The following is a 27916-nucleotide window of genomic DNA, read 5'->3' as shown; positions in this document are numbered from 1 at the left end:
ATAAAATCATCACAAATGATGTATCTTGACACGCAAAACCACGCGTGTAATATGACCAATTTCCTAAAACATCATCTGTGCTCTGGACAGCAGGGAAGTTAATTTGTTCACGTATACCAAAGGAACACAGTTACAAGAAATTTATGGCCATTCGCTTGAGAAATAAATTCCATTTATTCATCATTTAAGCCTTAAGCATTGCAACCAATGTTTTCAAAAGTACGAATTTTATTGTAATTTGAACAAAAGTTTGATTGGTGAATGTGGTGCACGCGATCAAACTACAACTCGATATTGATGCGATGAAAGGCATGTGGTTACAGCAACAATTAATACAGACGAGTCACTCAGTTTACCACTCTCTTCATCATTAGTACATTATTTTAACTTGATACTTTCATAAAAATTACATAGAGGCAATACATCAACCAACATCAATCAGACAAATTAACATTTATTAATAGCACTTTAAACATTGTTATTACATAGAAAGCTTTTCACGGAACAAAGTACCTCAAAATTGTTGAAATGCATGGCTTACATTTAAATGTAAACAATTATCTGCCAGAAAATTTGCAGTTCAAAATACAGAAATAAATTAGTTAATCCTTGAAAACATACAAGAGTAAATTTAATTGAACATTTATGAAATTAGGTCACACACGAAACTGAATATTATTTTATTTTCAACATCATGTGAAATTTTTATTCATTTAAAAAAGCAGTACTCATAGTAATAAGAATTATTTACCTTAATGACTATTGAATACCAGTTTTTAGACCATTAATTAGAGACTACTAAGACCTACAACTGTGTGTTTGCGATTGCAATAAAAGATGGATTTATTGAAAGTCTTTGTTTCATTCATTACAAGAATAAGGCTTCTTTCCTGTGCACCCGCATGTGTGAAGAAAGGCTATGTTTGGAAGCAGAAGAATTTTCATATTCATTGCAAGAATAAGGCTTCACCTTTGTAAGAGTCCAAATGTGGAGAAAAAGACTGCTCTTTTGAGAGAAATCCTTTTCACAATCATTGCACGAATAAGGTCTCGGCTTTGTCTGACACCGAATGAGAATGACAAGGGTATTCTTATGGGAGAAACACTAATCATATTCATTGCAACGGTAAGGTTTCTCCTTCGTATGAGTCCCCATGTGACCGACAAGGTGACTCTTTTGAGAGAAAGAACGATCACATTCATTGCATGAATAAGATTACTACTTCGTATGACACCGAATGTGACGGACAAGGCCACTTATTCGAGAGAAAGGCGTATCACATTTATTGCACGAAAAGGTTTTTCCTTCATGTGAGTCCGAATGTGATAGACAAGGTCACTCTTTCGATAGAAAGACTTACCTCATTCATTGCATGGATAAGGTTTCTCCTTCATATGAGTCCGAATGTGACGGACAAGGCTGCTTTTTACAGAGAAAGACTTTTTGCATTCATTGCATGGAAAAGGTTTTTCCTTCGTATGACACCGATTGTGGCGGACAAGGTTACTCTTCCGAGAGAAAGGCTTTCCACATTCATTGCAATGAAAAGGTTTTTCTTTCGTATGAGTCCAAATGTGAGCCACAAGGTTTCCCTTTACAGAGAAAGACTTATCACATTCATTGCACGAATAAGGTTTTTCCTTCGTATGAGTCCGAATGTGAGCGACAAGGTTGCCCCTTAGAAAGAAAGATTTTTCACATTCATTGCAAGAATAAGGTTTTTCCTTTGTGTGAGTCCGAATGTGATAGACAAGGGAGCTCTTTTGAGAGAAAGACTTTCCACATTCTTTGCATGGATAAGGCTTCTCCTTCGTATGAGTCCAAATGTGACAGGCAAGGGTGCTCCATTGAGAGAACGATTTTTCACATTCACTGCAGGAATAAGGCTTCGTTTCTGTGTGATGACTACCTGTGCATGATTTCCCATCTACAAGGAAGCTTGTCCTAGCTTTCCTCACATTTCTCTTCTCCCTTGTTTCTCCAAAATTTATTTTAAGTAGCCCATTTGCCTTTTGCCTCACCCCTTGTCTTTTAAATATCAGCTGATTTAAACTCCTGGAGGAGGTGGACTGAAAAGAACTAACAGTATCCCTTCTTGAAACAAGGGGTTTGAGGGACAAATCTTTTCTGATTGACAAATTTTCTTTTCCTTTCCTGGAATGTGATGCTTCAACCTTTGGTTCAAGGAGTGCAAAAAAGGCCGAAGCTCTTTCAGTTGCAAGGAGCTCTAGAAAAGAATTTCAGATTAAAGATTAGTAAAGTATGACTTAAAATCTGTGAATCGTAGCCCTAATTTATAACAGCCATTACACAGAAATCAAGGTAGCCACTTCAATCGATCTTTTGGTTCGATGCTATACACATTGCAAGGTTTCAGTAAGTTTCTTTTACTGTGGATTCCAATTGTTTCTTCACAAACTGTGTGAAACGTTTCTTCACAAACTGCATGGCACTGCTCCTCAGAGAAAATGAGTCAAGTATTGCATCCTAACCTCAAGTATCTACTCCAGATAAAAAACTCACAAGGGGAGACCACGAAACTTGCTCTGCCTTTTTCAATGCCGTAATTTTTATGGCCTTCGGAATGGTGAACACATCCCTGAACTAGTAGTGGTTCCGTTGAATGGGCCTTAGTTTGGCTGTAATTAATTAATTTTCATGCGGTACTTTTCACAAGCTGCGTATAGTTTCATGATATCGCACCACTCACCAGGCGGGTCGGGTGGGGTAGTGGTGAGCTTATATGGCTACCACCCGGGGGACCAGGGTTCGAGGCTTCGTAGTAGATGTATATTTTGTTGTCTTCATTGTGATTACACGGCGTCAACTTTTTCATTATTTTTTATTGCGACAATAATAGACATGAGGCAATTTTTTTATCATCATAATGGCGTTAGGTATTTAAGCAGTGTCATTTTCAACGCAGATAAGTGAAGGCTCCACTTTCTACTCCCCTCAAAAACATACCGAAAGGTTAACGGGGGGCTAAAACAGTGGATTTTTCGAAGAAATGACATTTGTTGGTGGGCATCTTGTTATTATATTGGATGGGCAACGTAAGATTTTGGGAAGCGGCGAGCACAAGACACATTGGTATAATTGTTGCTTTTAACCCTCTAGTGGGCGCGACTGATATTTCTACACAACCGGGCAAATGGCGTACTTTGCCCATGATATGTGCATATATGATAACACTCGATTAAAAAAAATAATCTTTATTTGTAGAAATTAGTAAAATCCAGTACATTTATAGGTAATACAGATATAAAGGTACAAAGGTGGTACACGACCGGTCGCGCGGCGTAATTTATACGCCAAGTGTGACGGGTTCCTCTTGCTGATCTAAAAAAATTAGCTACAATTCCTCGAACTTTAAAAACTCGCAACATAGACAGTCAAAGTACATTGTAGGAATACAAGAGACCATTCTATCCCAGACTGTACGTACGATATTGAAGTCCTTGATTTTCGAAGATTGACGTATTTTATACGCCACCACACCCGGTCTATTGTCATCAACTTTTATTTCATCCTATTTGTTAATGGAAATTATATTTAATATATAATATATTTAATATATAAAGTGAATTACAAGTATTCGAGAAATATGGCATTTCATAATCGTTTTGTTTTCTAATTAATTATGTATGTACGCATGTTGTTGATCGCCGCGAGTCTTTAATAGCATGTGCTCTCGCAAGAATGGTTTTCATTTTTAACGTGGAAATCGATCACTATATGCAATGAAAAAATAAACATTTTGGCGCACACCAACCCTTGCTTGTGTAGTCGTCGTATCTCTGCGTTTGTAATGACACTGTTAAAATACCTAAACGCCATTATGATGATAAAAAAATTGCCTCATGTCTATTATTGTCGCAATAAAAACTAATGAAAAAGTTACTCCTCATAATCACAATGAAGACAAAAAAATATGCAACCACCACGAAGCCTCGAACCCTGGTCCCCGGGTGGTAGCCGTAAACGCTCACCACTACCCCACCCGACCCGCCTGGTGAGTTACGCGATATCATGAAACTATACCTGGCTTGTGAAAAGTACCGCATGAAAATTAATTAATTACAGCCAAACTAAGGCCCATTCAACGGAACCACTACTAGTTCAGGGATGTGTTCACCATTCCGAAGGCCATAAAAAATACGGCATTGAAAAAGTCAGAGCAAGTTTCGTGGTCTCCCCTTGTCAGTGCACTTTTTCACGCACAGAAGTACAGAAGTAATCATAAACTCAATTTACCAGTGGCATGCACACAGGTAACACTGAATTGAAACCATTATCATTATTATTAAACACAAATACCTCTTTGAATTAAAATATGCGATATACAAATGGACAGGAACTACGAAGTAATTAAAGCTCACACACAAATCATTTCCAGCTTAATAAATATTGGGAGAAAGATAAATAGGCAATGATATGGTATGTTTTAAGAAATTACCTTCAAGAACAATATATACCTTGAAAAAGAAATATATGTAGTGGGTAACCAAGGACAACCACAGCAGTAAGTCAAGATCACATTCTGTGAGGGGCAGACCACTGTATGACAGAAGAAACTTTTGTAACCACTCTACCTTGCAATATTTAAAAAATTATTTCAAGTATGAAGACAAGGGGTATTAATTATCTCATACCTAGGTTAACCTTAAGGATGGTCTAATCAGAAGACTTGTATCAAAATATCTGCAGATATTACCCTTCATCAGATAAATCGGATCCAAAGCTGCAGAAGGCATCATATCTGGATTCAAAATTTAAAATTATAGCTACAGTGAATGCAATACCCCATAGAGAGAAGTGGAAAGAGCTCTGATTCTCTCTTTGAATGTGCCCTTGCAGCGCCACCGCTATCTCTTTCTGCAAGTTTTTATTTGAGAGCAATTGGATGGTTAACAATGGATTGGTTTCAAAAGCAATCAGAACAGACCAGTTAAACAGTATGTTAAAATGACAAAGTGCAGAATGCTTCCACCATAACATACGCTGGAATTTTACATATGAATACAAATGACTGCAAATATTGGTTCATATCACTGATATATGACAAAAACTTTGCTAGACATTTGCCGACCTTATTAAATTCTCCAGAATAAATATAAACATAAGCAAAAAGAAGTATCTATGGATGACAGTCAGTTGCTACATCCTTCACAAGGGGAGTGTTCGAAAACCAAGTCTCAGAGTTCAATCAAATTTTCTTGTGTTAAACATAGTCCTTTGGAAGTTGTCCCTGAATCGGCCTCCATTTGGGGTTATATAACCAAATAGTTTAAACTGAAATGCAGTTAAACATTTACAGGTCAAATTTAATAATGGATAAGAAATCATCTATCCACTCAGCAGAAACTGAGCGTTAGTTCAGTGGTTAAGGTGCGCAGTTGTCAGGCGAACAATTTGGGGTCCAGACATACTAAGAATTTTCAGCGATTTATATTGAAATATTGATGAATAGCAGGCCTCTGTAACATAGACAATGGCAACAATGTATAAAAATATTTCATGTGAGGTTTGCAAAATTGGATTGAATTCTGAGATCCGGATTTTTAATATTCCCTTGTTAGAATTAGTTACAAGTCTTTTCTGTGAAGTCATTTTCAAACACTGAAGAGCACTCACCCACAGCCTCCGTCATAGACTCCATCCCCATTGTACCATTCTGAACCAGCACTCCATTCTCCCTAACAGTTGGCTGAAAGTAAGCAATTTCAGATTTATCAAAAACAAATGACATCTCTTAAATAATTTAAAAAATAGGAGACAAGAATATTCACCTAAGGTAAATCTCTGGCACAAATACAAAAACAAATGATGTGACAACACCAACATTTATCCTAAACACTATCCAATAATACACTCCTTCAGTCCTTATTACTGAAATATACATTCCTTCATGGGGAAAATAGGAGGGCCAAAAGAATAGAAAAAGGCACAATTATTCCGGAGCAATTGCGGAGCCTTTATCATAGTTAGTTCTTCTATTCTTGATTGGGGGAAAGAGAAGACTTCTTCGTGAATCTTCTTGACGTGGGGGTATGTCATGGGGGATAAGTGTTTTATTTATTGATTCTAAGTCATGGATGCGGATGAACAGCTTGGCTGGCTGCTGCTGGGGTCATAGTGTCATCTTTCATCTTGAACTGAGAAACTATTTAATTCAATGCAAAAATGCAAAGTGTAAATATACCATTCTGTTCTCCTATTTCCTCTTGTTCACCAATCTTCACCTCTCAAACTAGCCTCCAAGATTCTCTTCTCTCCCTACCTTTCCTCCACATGACATACAAGACACCTTCAGCTGACCAGCATAGCCTTTGGCTGCAACACGAAACCAGGATTGATTTGTCTCCTGGAGCTGAATTTCGTCCAGATGTTATAACCCAGAGAGGTTTAGTTTTCTGGGGATGAGGCAGGCAGAGGAAACCCGGGAAGAAGCAGGCTTTCTTAGAATCCTCACCTATAGATTCTGTCAACCTCTATTCCCTGCTCATAGGTGCTGTTTGGAGGGAGGGGTTGGGAAAAATGTGGACCTTTCACTGGTCACGCACACAAAATGGAAAAATGCTGAAATTGGGAAAGCAGGGAGACATGGGGGGAGTCCAAAACAATTTACAATCGAGCCCATTCATGCTTGACTATCCACACACACACAAATATTGCATCAGCTCTCATTCCCTCATAAACACCGATTTTGAGTTACCCATGAGACTTGCTAAGTGGCATTGGCTACAATACCTAGTGACCATTTAAAAAAATTATAATAAAGGGTTCAAAATCTGGGATCAAGTAGCCCATGTTCACAGAAGTTCAATTTTTTAGGATTACCCCCAAATATCACTTTCATCTATTAATTTAATTCAATGTGAATTTCATGCATACCTCAGCAGCATCAGTCTCCTTGGGAGATAGTTCTTTCTTGGCCAAAACCAGCATAGAATCACCGTCTATCAAATTGGCTCCTGTGCTTTCAGCATCTGCCTCTTCACCTTGGGAAGATGTTGATGCCTGAGCCAGTATATGAGTCCACAATCAGCATCATTAAAGACATGGATATGGATATATAGAAACAGCTTCGTGAGTTTTCCAAAAAATTAATTATTCCTATTAATAGCATTGATATATTGTACAAACAACCAAAAAAATTTACTTGTGTAATATTAACATGTTAGAAGCCTGTGTAGGACATTTATATGCACTAAATTGTACAATAATCTATCATAGTATTTTGTAAAAAAGAACTCAAGAAAATATAGGGCTGTTATCAAGTAAGAAATCACTCCTAATGCCTGAATGAAAATTTGTCTAATGCTTGAATGTGTCACTGAGACTTGGGTGTAATTTGAATTGATTTAAGATATTTTTGCCACTGATTCCTTTGACTTATCTCCTATGCATACAAAAAGTCTTTGTATTCCATGTATTGCATTTACTTGATGAAGGAGGTGAGTGATGATGATTTACATGATGGTAGGTCAATGTTGTTCCATTCCTGGCATGCAGCAACAATAAATGCTTTACTGAATCTGATTTTCCGGTGGTCATTTAACAAGTTTTTCATTCCCCCTCATATTTGTGTCATGTCCTATACTAACAAGGGGAGACCATGTATCTAGCTTCGCCTTTTTCAATGCCCTATTTTTTACAGAATTCAGAATGGCGAATAAATCCCTGAACTGACAGTGGTGCCATTGAATGGGTCTAGTTTGGCTGTAATTAATCAATTTCCAGGTGGTATTTTTACCAAGCATTATATAATCCCAAAATAGCGCCATCCCTCCAGCTTGGGCCGTTGGTCTTGCTGTGAGCACGTCTGACTTTCACCTGGGGGCCCGGGTTCAATACGTAATCACGGCAGTATGTTATGTAGTTTTCATTTTGATCATGCGGGGACAAGTTTTTCAGTAATGTTAATTGCAGCAAGCGTAGGCACGAGAATTTTTTTTATCATAATAGCTCTTAGGTATTTGAGCAGTGTCATTTCGAGCGCGGATATATTAGGACTACACTAGCAAGGTTTGATGTGCGCCTCAATGTTAATTTTTTGTATTGCATATATTGATCAACTTCCAGACTAAATATAAAATCCACTTTTTTCGAGAGCACATGTCCTTAAAACCAGTGGCAAGCAGCAATATGTGTGCAGATACAATAAATCAGAAAGGCAAAAGGAATATAATTTACCATATCTCTCGAACATTTGTAATTCACGTTGCTCCAAAGTTAACTACCTAAATTGAAGTACCTACATACTAAAAGAGCCATTCCAAAATATTAATTCAATAAACAATAGAATGGAATAAAAGTTGAATATTTAAAATCTACTATTACGCTGAATGTGTCTTGTGCTGAACGCTTCCCAAAATCTTCCGCAGCCCTCCAGCATAATAACAAGAGGATCACCTACAAATCTTATTTCTTTTAAATAAAAGCCTCTGTTATTGCCCAGTTCATTTTTCCGCATGTTCCTGAGGATGGTAGCAAGTGTATTCTTCGTATCTCCGCGCTCGAGATGACACTGCTTTAAAAAACTAAACATTGCTGTGATGATAAAAATTTTTTCTCATGCCTATGCTTGCTGCAATTAACATTAGTGAAAAACTTGTCGCCATTTGACCAAAATGAAAACTACAATACATACTGCCATATCAGAATGTTGCACCCGGGTCCCCCTGGTGAGAGCTGGACGTGCTCACCAGTAGACCATCCGCCCACATTCAAAGGATGACGCTTTTTGGAATTATATAACGCTTGGTAAAAGTACCGCCCGGAAATAAATTAATTACAGCCAAACTAAGGCCTATTCAATGGAACCACTTTCAACTTAGAGATGTGTTTACCTTTCCGAGTTCCATAAAAATATGGCATTGAAAAAGGCAGAGCAAGGTACGTAGTCTCTCCTTGTAAGTGTATGCATACAACAAGCAACATCAATATCAGCACATGGAAAAAAATTATATCCCTCAACAACCAACCTGGTTTGACAACATCAAATAACCTTTTCAAAGATGGTAAAGGACTAATCCTGAGTCCCCCTTATAATTTCCTCTTTAAAGTTCCCACAATATCCAAATCTGATATAGTAAGAATATGCCTTATGCAAATTCATTTTCGGGAACAAGTTTTGTTTGGCAGATATGGCTAGAAACTGCACCATAACCTTATTTTGTGGAAATGTAACCATCCACAATCAACACAACCTAATTTATCATTCGCCATGGATGGTTTTGTTCATTTTGAAAGAATTCACCAAGGAATCAAGACTCAAATCATTGGGTGTATTCAGCCACACGTTACTCGGTGATCAGTTGATCACAACATCACGATCAGTAAGCCTGAGAGAAGCGAATGCTACAATGGGTAGTATGAATTTCACTGTTTTCCTTCCATATGGAGTAGCTTTCTTTATGGATGCCAGGCTTGGACATTGACAGCAGCATAGAAGTCTAGAGGAGGAAGTATTTCAAATGTGGTTTTACCAAAGAATGAAGAAGATATAGAAGTATCGACCGTGTTCGTAGCAAGGAAGTGCTAATAAGAGTGGGAGATAAGATAAGTCTTATAAACACCCTTAGCAGAAGGTGGAACTGCTTCGTTGGCCACTTTATGAGACATGATGGTGTGATAAAAATAATCGTATGAAAGGTGGAAGGAGAGAAGGGCAAGGAACGGCCTTGAATGAGTTTCATAGCCCAGGTCTTAAAGGATGCAAAAGAGAAGAAATTTGTTGGCTAAAAAAGGTCTAGCAGATAGGAGAGCTGCATCAAACCAATCTTATTATTGTTTACTAGTGATGATGATCCTTCCTTCTACTATGGGGCCATTAGAAGTGAGCACAGTACATATATTTATGCTCACAAAAGTGGGAATTGCCCTGACGTCATAGCCCTCACTCGCTCAGTGAGCAAAGGTGAGTGGTCAGAGCAGCTGTATGCCCCCAACCTGTTCAGTGCAATGAATCACTCATTTTGAAAGATTTTTTTTCCAAGAATGACACACAGGGTTCCCACTTTAACCCAGTAATAAAACTGTTTTTTCCAGGCGTGCATGGTCTTAATGTTGTCAAATTAATGGTCAGTTGATATGCCATTTTAGGATGAATCATTGATCAAGTAACAACCACAGGCCTTACCGCAACTAAAAATTCAACAAATGTGACAGATTCAGTGAATGCAAACACAGCAACAAAAGTTCTATCTCTTATGACATAGCCTATGATTACAAAAATTCAGTGTTGGCTTTGGGTTGTGAGTGGGAAAACAGAGGGAGATGGGTAGCAGGGAAGTTAAGTAGAGTCTGAAATTTCACCAGGGTTAATGAACACCTTAGTTACTGGTCTTCCAGATTTGGTGCAGTCTTATGGCCAATGTGTTTTTATGGCACACAGACTAATACATGCGCTTCGAATATATGAGTGCAGATAAATGGGTGACTGACCTGCAAATAATGACAGTCGCATTGATTTTTTTAATCCATCAGTCATAGTTTTACAATCAAGTTTGAGAGATATTTCAGGTTTAACGACAAAATTCATGACTTATTCACGATTTTAAGGTTTTTACGGTTATTCAGGAGCTTTTGGCAAACCTTTATTTTAGTCAGAAATAAAACTTTTGGGAATTCAATTCCCTTGATCTCCCTTGCAAAATTGATCAGAATATGTTTGGAAATGTATGACTAAACTTCAAAATATGCATAGCAATACAGCTTAAATGTTTTTATGTAATTTACCAGACAAGTGCCCAAGAAAGTTCTAATGAAGAATTATGACACACCTCAAGTTTACTTATTCAAATTTTAGAAAGTTAGCATAAAGCTTTTGTTTTTCTGGTAAAGCCTGAATCAAAGCATCATTTGTTTTGTCCCTCTCTGATCACTTGAGTGATTGCTTTTTCGGACCCGATAAGTATCAGCTTGAAATATTATTTTTCTGAATCACACAGTCCCTCCCACTGTCACTTCTCCTATCCTTTCCAATATCACAGCTCTATGATGTTCCCATGATTGTCAAACGCTGCACTGCAATCTCTCCGTACCAGTAAGCATTCCGATTGGCTGATATGAGGTTTCAGCGACAGAAAATGTGACCAGAGGAGTGATGGAAAAAGTGATGGGAATCCTCAGCTTTATAGTGATCGTAAAAAACAATTGCGCTCGATGCTCAATTCAGAAAATCACTTGATTAAACAAACAAGAGTGATTGCTGAAGCGATTATTTGGAAATGACAAATAATGATCGCGTGAATGAGTCTTCAGTGATATTGGAATATACCATGGAGGACTGAAGTTATGTAGTAGCAAAACTGTGCTACACAAAGCAAAAGTACACTCACCCAGTCATCCATTGCCAATGGGTCTGAGACATCAGTCAAAATTATGGCTGGATCTGTTGTGTGCATCACAGAATCATTACATTCACTGAGAGGGTCTTTGCTCTCCTCTTTCAGATTAAACTAGAAGACAATGCTGAGTGTCAATCGAAAAAGGCAAAATGATAATACATGAAAATAATAATGCTAATGTTTCTAAGTAATAACAATAAAACCTCCTCTTTTACTAGAAAGCCAAAAGCATAAAGCATTTTGCACAAGATTTTAGAGACCAACTACTATAAAATGACTAATTTATTCTGCAAACATTGGTGTGGATTGCTTCTGCATTTGCCTGCCACAGTAGAAGCAGCTAAAGGCTCCACCTTCCAACCCAGAGGATGCAGGTTTGCATCCCAACTGGGTGGCTTTCCCACGTCCAGGTTTTGCATAAGGCTCCAGATATATGCCTCTCCTTCAACTTCATCGTAAGAGGACTTAAAAGTCCCGAATTTTATCGATCAATACAGATGAAAACATTCTCACCATTTGTTTTAGTTTATCTTAGAATAAGGGCCATATGCTCAGTCGACACTATAGGGTCAACCGACCCTTGGTACATCATCAGCCCCAACATAAATGGATCACGCCCTAAATATGGTAAATTTTGAAATAAATGGCCCTAACATGATCTAAGGCACCTGAACCAGACCTATACCCAAGGATGAATGAATGAATTTATTACTCCAACCTTGAATGTACACTTTTTTTCAACAGCACAAAATTAACGGAGCTTTAGGTAGCTTCAATGGTTAAAATAAAAAAACCAGCATGGAAGCTACCATCTTAAAAATTAATTTCAAGGGAGACCAGAAAACAAAAAAGAAAGTATACATAATTTTTTGAAACATTATCATTATGAAACATATATGTGACAATAACTTACAATAAGCAAGAACAAAGTATAATATATGGACAGAACAAAATAATTTTTTTCCTCCTTTCACAAAATATGAAAATAATATTTAATAATATGTATATTATTCACAAACACATCAAATAAGAACATTTATATTATCATGGGATAACAACCAATCTTTGGCCTTTTTAAAACCTTTTAAAATCTTTGGCCTTTACAAAACTAATTAATACTCTTTAACTCTTTGATCAAACAAGGTAATTTATTAAAGATCTTCGGCCCCAAATAAAGAAATGATCTTTTCAATAAAGAGAGATTAGTCTTAGGAACAAGAAAATTAACATTCCTACGCAAGTTATAACCATGCTTGGTTCCAGAAATTGCAGGAAAACTACCACTTTGCAAAAAAATAACATTAAAATTTTATAAACAAGCATGTACCTAAATGGCATACCAACTTATAAAATGGATGCTGACTTATAAAAATTATTGGAGGGGCAAACCTGGGATATTGCCCCAGGAAATTTTATGAGTAGTGAGTTTAAAGTAATTTAAGCATTTTTGAAGAGTCATATGATCAACATTAGAATCCTGATAATACAAATCTCGATATCTGGACACCCCAGGGAAAATCGAGAAACCTGAAACATTTATCCTCACACCCATAACGAAATTTTGAGGGGGCTCGGGCCCCCTCAAAAATTCGTAACGTGATGGTGACTTCCCGTAGAAATGACTACAGTTACACTGGACAAAAGCAATTTCGCCATACAGCATAGTAAATACCTACAAATTAAGTTCGTTTTGAACTAAGGTTTCACTGCGGATGAGAATATAGCTTACCAACATATTAGCTCTGGATTGATGGGAGTCTGGCAATGGAATGTATATTTCAGTCGTTTGGACTGGGCAAGTGAGATGTGAGGTTCCTTGTATCACATCTTCAATGAAGTCTTTTGTGTCCGCAGAAGACCCCAACTCGTCATCAGGTGCCTCCTCTCCTTGGATACTCTGTGGAGAAAGTAACAGTGATAAACCATTCACCTCCTTCATTGTCAACAAATGAAGCATATTTCTAATCTTGATGAAAAGGGATTTTTAATGTGTCACTTAAGCTATTACGTAAAAATTTAGAGGTGCCTGTTAATCAATTACTCAAAAGCTAAACAGCTACTGAAACCAAAATTATGCAGGAAGATACTTGGTATACTGACTCATATCTTGGCCATATTACAACATCCTTGGGACCAAGGAATCAGAAAATAAATGTTTTCAGCAGTGGTGTCTTAAATATGATTTTTTTATGTGGAATGTGCTTTTGATGCATATCTATTGTCATTGACATCTTGCTTATACATACTCTAATATGAAATCCAGGAGAAAAGAGGTAAATCTCATATTTTGGCCACTTTTTGAGGCAAAGATGTATGAATTCCTCATCTTGATCTAGGAAGAGATTTGTAGGAAAGTGCCCAAGAGGAGAATAAAATGTCCACGGGGACGAAACGTCATAGATGGGGCAGCAGTTAGAGATACTTGGGAACAATTACAATGTTCAAGAGTGCCTGAGCGGCCAATACACTGGATTGTGAGTAGCACAAAAAAGAAGAAAAATAAGATCCCAAGAAATTCTGACAGGTCCACATTAATCGTCTGGTGGATGAAACCTATTCATTCGGCAGATTTTTTTAATTATCAAACCTCATCCCTGAAAAAAGTAAAAAGTAAACGCAGCTAACATGCTTTTTCAGCTCTAAATTTGGATGAAAAAGTTCTTCACCAAAGAAATCTGCATAAAGTTGAATTATTTAAGAAAAAATCTTAAACAAATATTTCATTGCATTATCAAAAAGGCAATTTTTGACCTCATACTCAAAATACGAATAACAAATTAATTAAAAAAATGTAAAACCATTCCATTCCCAAACTAAAGAATTACTTTAAAATGAAAATAATGAAAATACCCAGAGCAAATTTTACTCAAAACAATTTCTCCAACAATCCCAACAAAATGGAGCATATCTTATGGCTATCCACGCCTGTGAAGACTACATCATAGGATAATCATCTCAATTAATAAAAAAAGGTAATTTGACCCATAATCCATCTTTTAAGTCAAATAAACAGTCCAGAACACATCTTAGCCAAGCATTCATAAAAACACAACATAGGAATTCCTGAACACCAAAATTGAAAAACAGAATATAAATTTAACTACAAGATTCATTTTAAAAACTATTTTTTTACCTGCATTAAGAAAAAAATTTTTAATTGCTGCTGTGATATAGATGGGTCTAGCAAATATAGCGTACTGAAATTACACAAAATTGGTGCACAAATAAAAGTGAAATTATAAATTTTTTAACTAAGAAACTGACCAACAAAATAAATGAATTGATACATAAAAGATATTTCACTTCCGTTTTCTTATTTTTTAAAAATTTTACATTTTGATTTTTAAAACGTTTTAGTACTTCTTTGCAACTAAATGCTTTAAAGTGTCAAAATAGTTTTCAACACTGGGCCACTTATAAATTTATTTTACCTCTCATATTTTAATAAAATAAGCCTTGAGAATGGAAAATAAATGTCATAACCGTTAGCAGGTATGTTATTGCAAATAAGTTAAACCTCAAGAATTCATATGGAAATATAAACAAGAATTCAAGTAAAACATATTATTTTTCGTGCTTTATTATCCACCGATGAAGAAAATAACCTACAGGGCTATCACAGCTCACGCATTGCAGAAAAAAAATGTAGGATATATCCTTGAACATTTTAATATGCTCTGGTTACCCAAGCGAGGATTTTATAATGGACTATGTCATAGCCTAGAGGGTAGATTGCCTTTTGAGTAGATCATTTGCGATTTGAATTCCTCACTTTGTTAGCAAGATTGTTTAACAAACAAGTACTTGAACCGAGCAACAAAACGTCTACACTTATCACCACTGAAACACCAACTGCAAGGTAAAAAGCAATTCGCACGGAGTCACAGATTCAGAAACACAGCTTCCGGGCAACTGGGCTAGTTTCACTATTCCGTCAACCTTGTGCGACGGCTTTTAAAATTCCCTAATGTTATCAATTATCCAATGGAACGCTCCATTCACTTTTTATCTCTGATTTAAGTACTTTTAAAAATAAAATTGAATTCACCACCTTCAAGCAGTCATACAACTTTCTATTTCTCAAGTTGTGGCATCAGGTGAATAATCAATCACAATTTTGAGTTTTATCAAATTACTGCTATAATAAGATGAGTCCGCATATAATTATCCACCTGGATTTCTCACTGCTGTCGGCACAAACCAAAGACTCCAACTTTACGTTCTGGGAAACAATGCATGCACCAGTCTTCAAATAAGAAAAAACGAAACTACTCACCCCAAAGTAATTAATCCCAGAAAATTTCCTCAGTTTTTCGTCCGATTCTAAACATATCTTTTTGAAAACACTGAATTCCGTGAGCTTCTTCAGACATACTGGACACAGGATGGTAGGCAGGCCATCTCCCACAGCAACCTAAGATAGCAATCAACACGCTACACATTGAAAGAATCTGAAATTATACTCATAACACAGAATAAAGAAATGAATATGAAATAGAAAATTGATAACAGGTATCGTGCTACTTACTTCCAAACCGAGCAAACCATGCATGGCATCCTTAACAGTTACTCTGCAAGCCACGTTTGAAGTGAATATGTTGTAATAATAATCATTTTTCTTCATGCAAAGTCTGCACTGGGTACCCTCGGAACTCCTTTCAGAAGACTCCGAATAATTCCCTGGTAAAGCACTCATTTTTCACAGCAATAACTCATACAATCTTTAAATCAGTTCATTCATCAAAGATATCATCCACAAACCACGCTTAAAATTTCCCAATGCCTAATACATTACTATCATTTCCATGGCGTACGGCAATGGAAACACTTTGGACTACTCACGGAAATCGGAAGAAAAAAGCTGTCATTGAAATATGACCTGAAGAAGAAATCTTATTGATACAGAAGACAGAAAATTTGTTAGGGAATTTCATGCCTGTTGGCACCATAGTTAACACCAGAACAGGCAAGGAAAGGTTACATTAGATTTCTCACTTTAGTTGCGTGATCTACCACTAGAGTACCACATATACAACAGGCCTACCATCGAAAAATGATGAAAACTTGCATTCGCAGGATAATATGATATATCGTTGAGCTTCATTGCATGAGCCTTTGAATGGCTCTATTTAAAACCTCTATTTTAATTATTGAATAAAGAAGTTTTGGAATCCATTTTTTGACAAAATTGTAAATGCATAATAGGGAGTGCGGGAGCCACATTTGGCTTATTCCTTTCTGAGCTATTAATGATACATTTAGTAACTAATACTTTTTATTCCACCATAAATAAAATAATCCTTGATGAAGTTTAAATGAGATTTTCATACATATTATCAAATGGACATAAAATAGTCTTCGAACGCGGATATTTGGCCTGTTCTTTAGGTACGCGCTCCACGGATGAAATGGCAACTAGATTACCACATTTTCTACACCAATCTTTGCTTGCAATGTCTTATATTGACAAAGGTACGCTATATACCCGGATGTTATTTTGTAATCGTGTCAAAGAGCCTGAAAGTTGTTGATAATATTTTCAGCCCACGCTGTTCCGTGTTGATATATCTGAATATGAGTTATTAATTGTTGGCTTTTTAGGTGCTTCGTTGAATAATCCAAAGTATTTTCATTTTCGCATGATATCGAAGTGAATGTAGTTTTCGTGTTGGATTTGAGATCTTTGTTAGTTCTGTGTGGATAATTTAATTGACTATTGAACTGATTTGAAGATTGAATGATACGTTGAAGTGAAAACATGAGTCGTACCACCGGTAATTTCAAGTCAGAAAGGAGTTCAAAGAGTGGCCTTTGCAGACTTTGTAGGAAGAGTAATAGTGTTTATTACAACATATTTACTTCTAACATAGCATGTAAAATAACTGTGAAGGAAGCCCTGAATGATTTAGTCGGTTTACAAGTAAGTGGCACATTACATTTAATCGATTTTGTTGAAATGGAGATTACTTCTTTTCAGGTCATGCAGGATAATTCCGAATTCCTCAGACGTACATGTTATTTATTGCTATATCAGGTTGCTGTGGGAGATGGCCTGCCCAATACCATGTGTCCACTATGTTTGAAGAAACTCACGGAATTCAGTGTTTTCAAGAAGATTTGCTTGGAATCAAACAGAGTTCTGAGAACATTTTCGCCAAGAAATTACGGCAGGGTGAGTACTTAACGTTTTTTCCCATTTACAGGCTTCGGAGATTTCAAAGTTACAATAAATTGTTTGTGTCGACTGATGTAAGAAATGTAGAGAGATAATTATACGCGGACTGAATATTAATATCATAAATTTGTAAGGATTAGCTCAATATGGTTATAGATTCAACGCTTGGTGACACATTTGGAGTTCACAATGCAACACAAGTATAGCAGTTTAACAGAATTAGGCCATTAAATCCAGTCAGAACACTGAAGGCACTCATATTAACAATCAAAATTTTATTGAGCATTTGTCAATGTACAGTAACGGCATGAATGGCTCCGAGTATGGTCTACGGACAAATGTAAGTGTAACGAGTTCATTTTCCAATAAGGGGTTTTTCCTATCTATTAATCCGTGGCAAGGCACTACTTATGATCCAGTATGTGTTTCAGTTGCGACGACTAAAGAAAATTAGTGTTGTTGTTAACTTCAGTGTGCTCTAAACAATCAAATTCAGTAAAGTCATCAATAAACTCACATATCATATAAAATTACATTCATCATTGATCAACTCAAAATGCAATCTTCCCTCTAAGCTATACCACAGTCCTTCAGTGTTTGATTCGGTAACCGGAGCATAAATTGACAAACGAATCCTTGCCGATTTGCTGCTAAAGTTGGGCACTTTCCATTCATTGACACACGTCGACACAAGTCGACTTGCGTCGCGGTTTTCGTGTTCCATTCTGTGTGCGTCGCCGACTGTCGTGACACGAGTCAACAAACGGTAACGCACAGGAATAGGAGAGTTATAAACAGTTACCGCGAGTCGACACAAGTTGACGCGTGAGCCGCATGAATGGAAAGCACCCAATGAGACGTGAGAGACCCAGAAATGAGTTTGTTTATCGGTTGCCAAGCATAGTCGTAAGTGGCTGCCAACATTATATTGCATTGTTGGGGACTCCTTTTTTCTTTGACTATGATCTCATGAGGTGTAGGCCATGTATTACACAACATTTTTCTGAAGTTTAAGAAATTGATTGTTCATTTGATAGGCATTTCAATGAAAAGCTGTTGGGTGAAATGAATCAGTATATAATGGGCAAGTATTAATATATGGTCCACATTTGATCACAGCTACTTTGTATAAAAACCAAGTAGCTGTGATCAAATGTGGACCAAATGAAGAGTACCAACCAAGTGAAGGACAAGTGGAAGGGAAAAAGGGCAAGGGACGGCCCCAAATGAGTTATATAGGACAGGTTATAAAGGATGTAAAAGAGAATAAATATGTAGCTATGAAAAGATTAGCAGATAGGAGAGAGAAATGGAGAGCTGCGTCAAACCAATCTTAGGATTGTTGACTAATGATGATGATGAAGTATTAATAATTAATTTTAGTCTAAAAAAACTGTGGTAAATCAAGTATCTGAGTTATTAATCTGGATGTAACTCATTATTTATTAATTCCATCTGTATATATAGATATTTACTATTGCACACACATCAGCCTCCTTGGCATAACAATCAGGTAATTAGCAACACATACAAAACAGTTGCCAAGAGGCAAGTTACTAGAGACACTTAGCAACATAAATAATATAGATATACAACACTCTCACATCAAGTTCCAATTAAATTTACAATAACATTTCAATTTACACCCTTAAATCACAATTACATATTACATAACAATACAATTATGCATTACAAATTTAGCCTATCTGGTGGTTTTATAAGTCTTTTTGGTCTACTTGTTGTTGTCATCTCTTCATTATTTTTACACCCAACATTTTTCTCAATCCTGCAATCCAAATCTTTACTTGGACCTTCATTACCCTTAACATCAACAGGTTTCAATAATATTCTACCACTTTCACTCTCAATTGGGTTCATCACTTTGTCATTAGTTTCACAATCAATTGGACTTGAATAAGGTTCAATTCTACCATAAAAAGGTTCCTTGTACAACTCATTTTTAGTGTTAATTTCTTCGAAGTCACTATTCATAACATGCCCTTGCTCCAAACCTGAATTGAACTCGAACGTTTTAATCATCTGATCAGCATGTCTACGCCATATTAAATCTTCATTTTCAAGTTTAACAATATAATTTCTGCAGCCCAACACTTCTTCCACCCTACATTTTTGCCATACTCTTCTGTTAGCATTCCGATAATCTCTAGCATAAACAATTTCTCCTACATCAAAGTATACCTCCCTACCACTTGGTTTCCGAGAAGGTTTGCAATCTAATGTAGTTTCTTTCAGATAATCAAATCTACTTCTAACTTTCCTATTGAACATCCTATAAGAAGAAGACTTTCATTGGTTATCCAGTGTGGAGTATTTCTATAGCTAAACAAAAATCTATTTATCAGTGTATTTAATGAGCAACCTTTGTGTTTATCATCACTTAACAGTTTACATATAAAGAATATTTGAAAGTCTTAACAGCGTTTTCAGCAGCACCATTGGTTGCTGGATGAAATGGAGCAGAAGTAACATGTTTAATTTTATTCACAGCACAAAAGTTTGCAAATTCTTGTGAAACAAACTGCCTTCCATTGTCACTCACTAGCAATTTTGGTATTCCAAACCTTGCAAATATGTCTCTCAATTTTTCAATAGTTGTTTCGGAATCTAGCTTTGCCATTTCATATACCTCAGGCCATTTTGAAAAGCTGTCTGTTACAATGAGATACTGCTTACCTTTAATTGGACCTAGGAAATCTGCATGAATTCGATCAAATACCTCTTTAGTTTCTGGCCAATTGATCACTTCACATTTCTTTGGGTTTATGCTATTTGACATACAAACATTACAACTTTTACAAAATTTTTCAATTTCATCATCTAAATTTGGCCACCAAAAATAACCTCTGGCTAAATTTTTCATCTTTGATATTCCCATATGAGTAGAATGCAGCTCAGTTAATAACTGAATTTTAAACTTCTCTGGAATGACTATTCTATAACCCCACATGATTGCTCCATTTTCATTACACAATTCATTTTTCCGTACAAAATAAGGCTTCAATTCCAATGAATCGCAATTATCTAACCATCCTGACTTAATGTAATACAAAACCTTACTAAGAACCTTGTCTTTTTTTGTAGCAATTCTTATTTGATCATTATCAATAGGTACACAATTACTAACTAAGTTTATATAATCATTCACAAAATTCTCAGTTTCATCCTTAATGTCATTTTCATCAACTGGTAGTCGAGAGAATGCATCTGCCAAATTACTGCTGCCTTTAATGTATTTTATTGTAGTCATATTCAGACAGAAACAACGCCCACCTCTGCAACCGATTAGCTCCCATTTGTGGAATACCTTTATGTTCACCAAATAATGCTATCAAAGGCCTGTGATCTGTCTCCAAAATGAATTTTCTTCCCAACAAGTATTGAGAAAATTTTTTTATTGACCAATAAATTGCTAAGGCTTCTTTGTGAATTACAGAATAATTCATTTCAGCAGGTGATAGAACTCTTGACACAAAGCATATAGGTTTTTCCTCACCATTCTCAAAAATATGCACCAACACCCCAGCAATTCCCTTACTGCTGGCATCGCAAATCAATTTTACTGGTAAATCAGGATTATAATGCACTAATATCACATCTGATGACATAATTCTTTTAACTTGAATGAAAGCTCTCTCACAATCATCATTCCATTCATATTTTACTCCTTTTTGCAACAATTTATACAATGGACCTAATACTTTTGACATATTAGGAACAAATTTCCCATAGTGATTGCAGGTACCAACGAAAGATCTAACCTCAGTCACATTAGTAGGCCTGGCCGCCTTAACTATAGCTTTCACCTTGCAAGGATCCTTCCTAATTCCCGCAGCATCAATAATATGACCTAAGTATGAAATTTCTGTTTCAAAAAATTTACATTTATCAAAATTCAATCGAAATCCAGCTTCTCTAAGCCTGGAAAAAACTAACCTCAAGTTATGTAAATGTTCTTCATCACTTTTACCAGTGACTATGACATCATCCAAGAAATTTTTTACACCATCCAAACCCTGCAACACTTTTTCCAACTCTTTTTGAAAAATAGCACAAGCTGGCTTCACACCAAATGGCAATCTATTAGGAATATAAATACCTTTATGTGTACTCCATGCCAACAAAGGTTTTGTTTCTTCCCCTAGCTCTAATTGATTATAAGCATTTGACATATCAAGTTTTGAAAATTTCTTTCCACCTTGAACTGCTTGAAATATTTCCTCCACTCTGGGCATGACATGATTAACATCATCAAGATAACGATTAATTGTAACCTTGTAATCAGCACATAACCGAACATTAAAATTAGGTTTAAGAACTGGAACTAATGGTGTTCCCCATTCATTATTATCTACCTTGGTAATACAACCTTCAGAAACTAGCCTGTCAAGTTCCTTCTCAACCTTAGCTTTAAATGAAATAGGAACTTGCCGTGGCTTACAAAAAATTGGTTTTACACCCTCTTTTAAAGTCAATTGTATTTTTCTCAACTTGTAGCAACCTAAACTTTTCTCAAATAAATCCTTAAACTCTTTTATCAATTCATCTTTCTTCTCATTAAAATTTACATTGCAAATTTCAAAAACATTTACTTTGAATAAACGTATTAAATCCCTACCAAGTAATGGTCTGACACCCTTTTTAACCACAGTGAATGTACCTTTCCTTATCAAACCATTAAACGTAATTGAACTAACAAATTTACCTACGGGAATGATTTCTGAACCCACATAAGTTTGGAGTTTAACACCAGTTGGAAGCAGTATAAATCTGGTAAATAAAGCTTTATAAATGTTTTCAGGAATTATAGAGATTCCAGAACCTGTATAAATTTCCATTTCAATAGGTGTACCTCCAATATCAACATGTACCAATATAGGATTAATATTCGCATTAGTAACATTAAATAATTCAATACCTTCATAGCTTGAAAATTTTTCACTATTTGAATATCCTGATGTTTGATTAGTATCAATGAAATTAGTTTCTTTACCATTATTCCTTTTACAAACCTTTGCCAAGTGACCGATTTTACCACACTTCTTACATTTATAAGCCTTATATTTACATTTTGTAAAATCATGATTAGCTTCGCCACAAGCATAACAAACTTTTGCAAAATTTACCTGTTGTTTTAAAGAATTATCACTTCTAACTTGCACTCCAGCTTCAATTTTCTCTTTAGAAACTACCCTAGCTGCTCTGCCTTCCGAAAGTTTGTTAACAAAAAATTCTGATTTTGCCTCTTTCATACAGCCTTCCTTCTTTATAGCAATGTCTACGATTTGCTGTAGTGTTTTAGTTTCTTCTTCCTCGCAAATTCTATCCAGAATAGGCCCAGGAAACAGTCCAGAGATGAATTTGTCTTTTAAAATATTATTCAGCTCATTTCCAAATTTACAGTCCATCGCCTGTTGTTTTAAACGCACAAACCACTCCACCACCGACTCAGGTGAATTTTGTTGCATCTTGTAAAACTCAATCCGTTTGCGATAAACTGATACAAACGGTGAAAACTGATTTCTCAATATTAAACATAACTGCTCATAAGTTTTTGTTGTTGGAGATACTGGATCACATAGGTTACGTACCGTTCTGAAAGCCTCTTCACCAATAACAGTCAACAGCACTGCCACTTTACGCTCCTCCTCAATACCGTTTGCTAAAAAATACATTTCCAAGCGTTCATGGTACATATTCCAATCACCCTTTGTGTTGAATTCAGGCATAGTTCCGATATTCCCGAAAACTTTCACACTACTTCCGACTGGATTACTCATCTTGGTTATGTTCAGGTATTAGAAACTTCTCACAAAATATTAAAGTTTATCCTCGTCGCCAAATATGTGGTAAATCAAGTATCTGAGTTATTAATCTGGATGTAACTCATTATTTATTAATTCCATCTGTATATATGGATATTTACTATTGCACACACATCAGCCTCCTTGGCATAACAATCAGGTAATTAGCAACACAAACAAAACAGTTGCCAAGAGGCAAGTTACTAGAGACACTTAGCAACATAAATAAAATTGATATACAACAAAAACTATCTGAGAAAACATTTTATCAGAATGATGTAAAATTAGAAATCAAAATATTGAAAATTGATATGAAATATATTCTCTGTAGCTGTTAAGTTTATTTTTTGTTTATTAAATTCCAGTATTTAAATACATTTATGTATTAGTTTCCACTCTTATTAATTTGATCAGAAAATATGTGGCGAAAACCATTTGTTTGTTCCTGAGTTAAAATTATTTGTGTGAGTGCTTATAGAAGTCTTAAGAAACTTCTTCCTCTTGGAGTACTTGGGATAAACAACTCATCTCATTAAAAATCTGCATATAAAATATTCTCCAAACCATCATAAAACAAGGCGTTGAACATATTGTTTATGCTTCTTTATAAAATGGAAAATAAAATGGAATTGTGTCTGCATGTCAGTTATTCAATCACTGAAGAGCTGCTGAGACGACGGAAATGAAATTTGGCACAAAGTCCCTTTATATACCAAGCTTATATATGCTCCCTATTAATGTAGATTAGCGACAGGTATATTCAGTTAACTTTGGATTGTTAATATGAGGGCCTTCATAGTTAATATTAGATTTTAAAGTTTGTAGCAAAAGAAATATTTATAAATTCTCTTCTTTTTTTGAAATTACATGACAAAAATGGAAAGTTTTCAATGAATTGTGCGATTCACAAGTTCAAAGATGAACAGTGTTGGGTAATACAATTTTTAGGTATTTCGATGAATATCCTACGTAGCCGTCTTCACAATTTTGGCTAGGTATATGATGTGCTTGCTGTTCAGCGCTCTAAAATGTTTTAGGGATATTTTCTGAAATAAAGTGTACCTACTAATGTATTTTCAGAGCATTTGTATTCTTATGAAATATTTGAAATCAGTTTTCTGGAAACCTAATTTGATTTTTTAATAACATTTTGCGTACTCACTGTGTGATATTTAGAATGGGATGCTGCTTTTTTGTTGATCGAATTTGCTAAATCGATTTGGAGTATACAGACAGAAATATATATTTTTTGGTACGCAGTTAAATGATTGATGTTTTTAGCTTATTTTTGTCAAGTATATCTTTGACAACAAGCATATTTATGTAGTTAAAAACTTTTTCACGTAAATTTTGAATTTTTAATGTTGGATCGCTAGATGTATTTATTTTGTACTTTAATGGTTTATGGGATTTATAATTTAAAAAACCAAGTTGGTTGAAGGAAGAGTTCTCCGCTTTCCAACCAGGTCCAACAGGTTTTTTTAGCAGCGACATTTCAAGGGCTAAGTCTGCCATCATCTTCAGGGTGAATGCTTCATCCACGCATCATTCACCTTAAAGACGACGGCAGGCTTATCCTTCAAAATGTCGGTGCTGAAAAACCTTAGGACCCGGCTGGAAACCCAAGAACTCTTCCTTAAGTCAATTCACCAGGAAAACCTTAGAACCTGGTTGGTTAATCAGGTTCTATCTACCAAATGATGTAAGTGGAGTTGTCAGCATTTCTTATGAGTAACATGTCAAAGTAAGGAAGTTGTCAATGGCTGAAAATTTCCATATCTTTGTTGCTGGGCTCAAATACCGTGATGGTAAAACTTTTCATCTTTAGAGGCTACGCATGAATCAAGCCATTTTTTAATGTTTATGTACACACTTAATTCCTGATCTGCCAGACCTTGTGCCATCAAATGGGACAAGTAATAATCAGATGCTGCAATGTCTGGGGAATTTGGTGGGTGCATTTGGTCTTCACATGAAAATGTCTCCAGCTTTGTGTTAATGGGTTTTGCTAGTTGAGGTCGAGTATTTTCATGCAGTAGGATCACTGTCGAATCGATAGGAAACCAAATTCCTTGCTTTTGAATAATTGACAATGTATGCTATTGCTTGGAAATGACTTATTGGGTTGCTCATAACACAGAGCCAGCTCTTCCAGTGTTTGGCATTGCTCTCCTTTGAGCAATGCCTCCAAAAAGCTTATTTGGAGGTTTTTGTTCTTCCTTCACATGGACAGTTGTCAGTAATGAAATGACCGGCTTTGAAGCAATGGAAACAATCTCAGCCTGTTGTCTAGGGCAGCATATCTGTAAACTTTTTGGAGCTCTCAATGCGGGTCATTCCATGTGAATTCAACACACCACTCAACGCGGCCACGTCAGATTTCTTTCAAATTTGGTGTGGTGGAATGGTACTGGTAAGTGATGAAAAATACCAATTTGTAAACGTAAATGATGATTGACAAAAGTTACAGGTCTGCATATGTTGTGAGTTTGTCAAAATTTCAGTCTCTCTCTCTAAAGGTAAATTACTATAATTCCGGTTCTATTCAAGGTAGAAAATAAAACTTATGTTTTTGGAAAGGTAATATGTAGGGCTTTACATTGACATACAACATGGCCTATTTATAATAATTTCAATACTCGAGGTCGTTGACCTTGACCTTGAATATCTCAAAACAATTCAATTTTTTTAATAAAAACAAATGTTATTGCTCAAACATTTTACTACACGCATACAAAATATTAAGATGGCACACTTAAGGCATCATGCCCAAAAAATTATTTGTCTACGGAACTACACAAGCAAAATGCAAGAAGTACCACTTAAATATGTAATGTCCATTGTTGAATGGTGTAGCACATGGCTATGTCATTGCAGTGCTACAGAAGACAATGTGATGGGAATCTTAAATGAAAATACAGTAAAACTAGGCTTCAACTCACCTCATAAGTTTCATATTAAATTTTTGATGTTCACCAGGACTGATCCTGGGAGACCATATATCCTTCCAGTTTGTGTCAAATGATTGAGCCTTTTGAGAATGTCATGTCTTTTTAGGATATGATTGTCTGGTTTGGTAGGGAACACAAACGATGGAAATGGTACATGTGGGTGCAAGAATCGGGTCTGTACTTCATCAGTGTCTTGGTAAGTGTGTTTGACATATGCAACCCACCATGGATTATTGTATAAACAGGCAACAAATCCATGTATGTCTTTAAACAGCATTTCTCTCACCATAGTTGTCACTGACTCTTCTCTACACTCTGATGAGATGGAATATGCCTTTGTCTTCACCATACCTTTTTGTAATAGGTATTACGCAATGAAGTTTATGGGTAGCTGGAATCGTCCTAGTATTTTCGAAACGTTGCTTTAGCATGGCCATGTCTTCATCGTGATGGGAAGTCGGTGTATAGTTGAAGGTACATGAGGGGATATTTACTTTGCTCCACTGAAACAACTCTCGTGCTGTCAATATATGGTTATTGAAAGGTCTCTTGAGGCTTGCAAGTGTGGCTAGTCCTTTTACGGTCCCTACAACCCCTACACAAAGTCATTTGCCATGAGCCATTGTAAAATGTGCTATTCTGCTGTGACATCAAAGTCTTCCTGATGGTAGCTCAGATTGATGAAATTCTCTCTATTTTTGTATTCGGCAGCGCATCCATCCAAAAAATAATAAATGTGCTTTGGAGTTGAAAAGTGGCATTTCAGGAAATTGATGAAATTGCTCTGGAGACAATACACACATACGGTATCATGGTGAAGGCGTCAGATATTTCTACATTTTATTAGATGTAACGTCTCAAAATAAGCCACGAATGGATGAATTTAGGCCTGTGAGTTATTCCAGTGAAATGCTTGAACTTCATCTTGAATAATGAAGGAGTGATTCTCTGCAAAATCACAAACCACAAGATTCATTCACTTTGAGTTCTTATTTCGTAGTTTGAAAGAATTGTGACTGCTGTTGTGTTATGAATGAGTGTGGTATTAGCTGCTTAAAACTGGATGAAAATGCTTCTAGTAAATCATCCATTGATTTTGTTAATGTCTCTAAAACTGCCCTGCCAGTGGTTAAGCAACAATTATACAAAACTTCATCTAAGCCATTTCTACTTAACAGTTCAAAGAGATAATCATTCAGTTTTTCTACACTTGGACAATAGGGACATGCACCTAAGAATCATGCTGGATGAGCGTGATTGCAATTAACAACTGCTAAACAGTGCTTGTATGATGGTAACATATGTTCTACATGCTTGGTTAGCTCCTTTTATTTACATCCTTCAAACATTAACTAAAAATTTCTTGTGGGAGATGCAAACAAACAGAATGGGTTCCACTAGCATCTGCAAGAACACAGATCTTCGGCCGCAATTCACAAAATTTGGAGATTCCAATTTTTAAATGTCGATATGTTTCCTTGAAATATCTGTAAATTTCCTTAAGACTGTGCAACACTAGCTGCTTCTGCTTATGCAGTCTAACCCCATTTTGTTTCACAGACAAAGTCCTTTTTTCCTGGCATCATACGGCTCATGTTATAGTCACAGTA

The 27916-nt window shown here is 36.0% G+C and overlaps 2 protein-coding genes and 1 long non-coding RNA gene across 3 annotated transcripts in view; 1 reads left to right on the top strand and 2 right to left on the bottom strand.

Moving 5' to 3' along the window:
• Positions 1-434: 434 nt before the first annotated feature.
• On the bottom strand, positions 435-16306 carry LOC124172303 (zinc finger protein 3 homolog). Its single transcript, XM_046551744.1, has 7 exons — positions 15887-16306; positions 15635-15772; positions 13088-13255; positions 11350-11469; positions 6899-7024; positions 5639-5711; positions 435-2228 (listed from the first exon to the last, which is right to left on the bottom strand). Exons 1-7 carry the CDS (start codon positions 16052-16054, stop codon positions 1363-1365), a joined length of 1659 nt encoding a protein of 552 aa, XP_046407700.1. The 5' UTR covers positions 16055-16306; the 3' UTR covers positions 435-1362.
• Positions 16307-16887: 581 nt separating this feature from the next.
• Positions 16888-27916, top strand: part of LOC124172306 — a 49627-nt gene continuing 38598 nt past the window's right edge. Inside the window, exons 1-2 of the mRNA XM_046551750.1 lie at positions 16888-17278; positions 17393-17530. Coding sequence (XP_046407706.1) covers positions 17117-17278; positions 17393-17530 — 300 coding nt within the window. The 5' untranslated portion in view covers positions 16888-17116. The remainder of the gene's footprint in view (positions 17279-17392; positions 17531-27916) is intronic.
• On the bottom strand, positions 20930-22151 carry LOC124172313. Its single transcript, XR_006868123.1, has 2 exons — positions 21488-22151; positions 20930-21401 (listed from the first exon to the last, which is right to left on the bottom strand). It is a non-coding gene; the product is annotated as an uncharacterized LOC124172313 (long non-coding RNA).

The sequence above is a fragment of the Ischnura elegans genome, assembly GCF_921293095.1.
Source record: "Ischnura elegans chromosome 13 unlocalized genomic scaffold, ioIscEleg1.1 SUPER_13_unloc_1, whole genome shotgun sequence".
NCBI classification, from domain to species: domain Eukaryota; kingdom Metazoa; phylum Arthropoda; class Insecta; order Odonata; family Coenagrionidae; genus Ischnura; species Ischnura elegans.
Note: the sequence above shows the minus strand (reverse complement) of the source record. Positions and strands in the feature narration are given on the sequence as shown.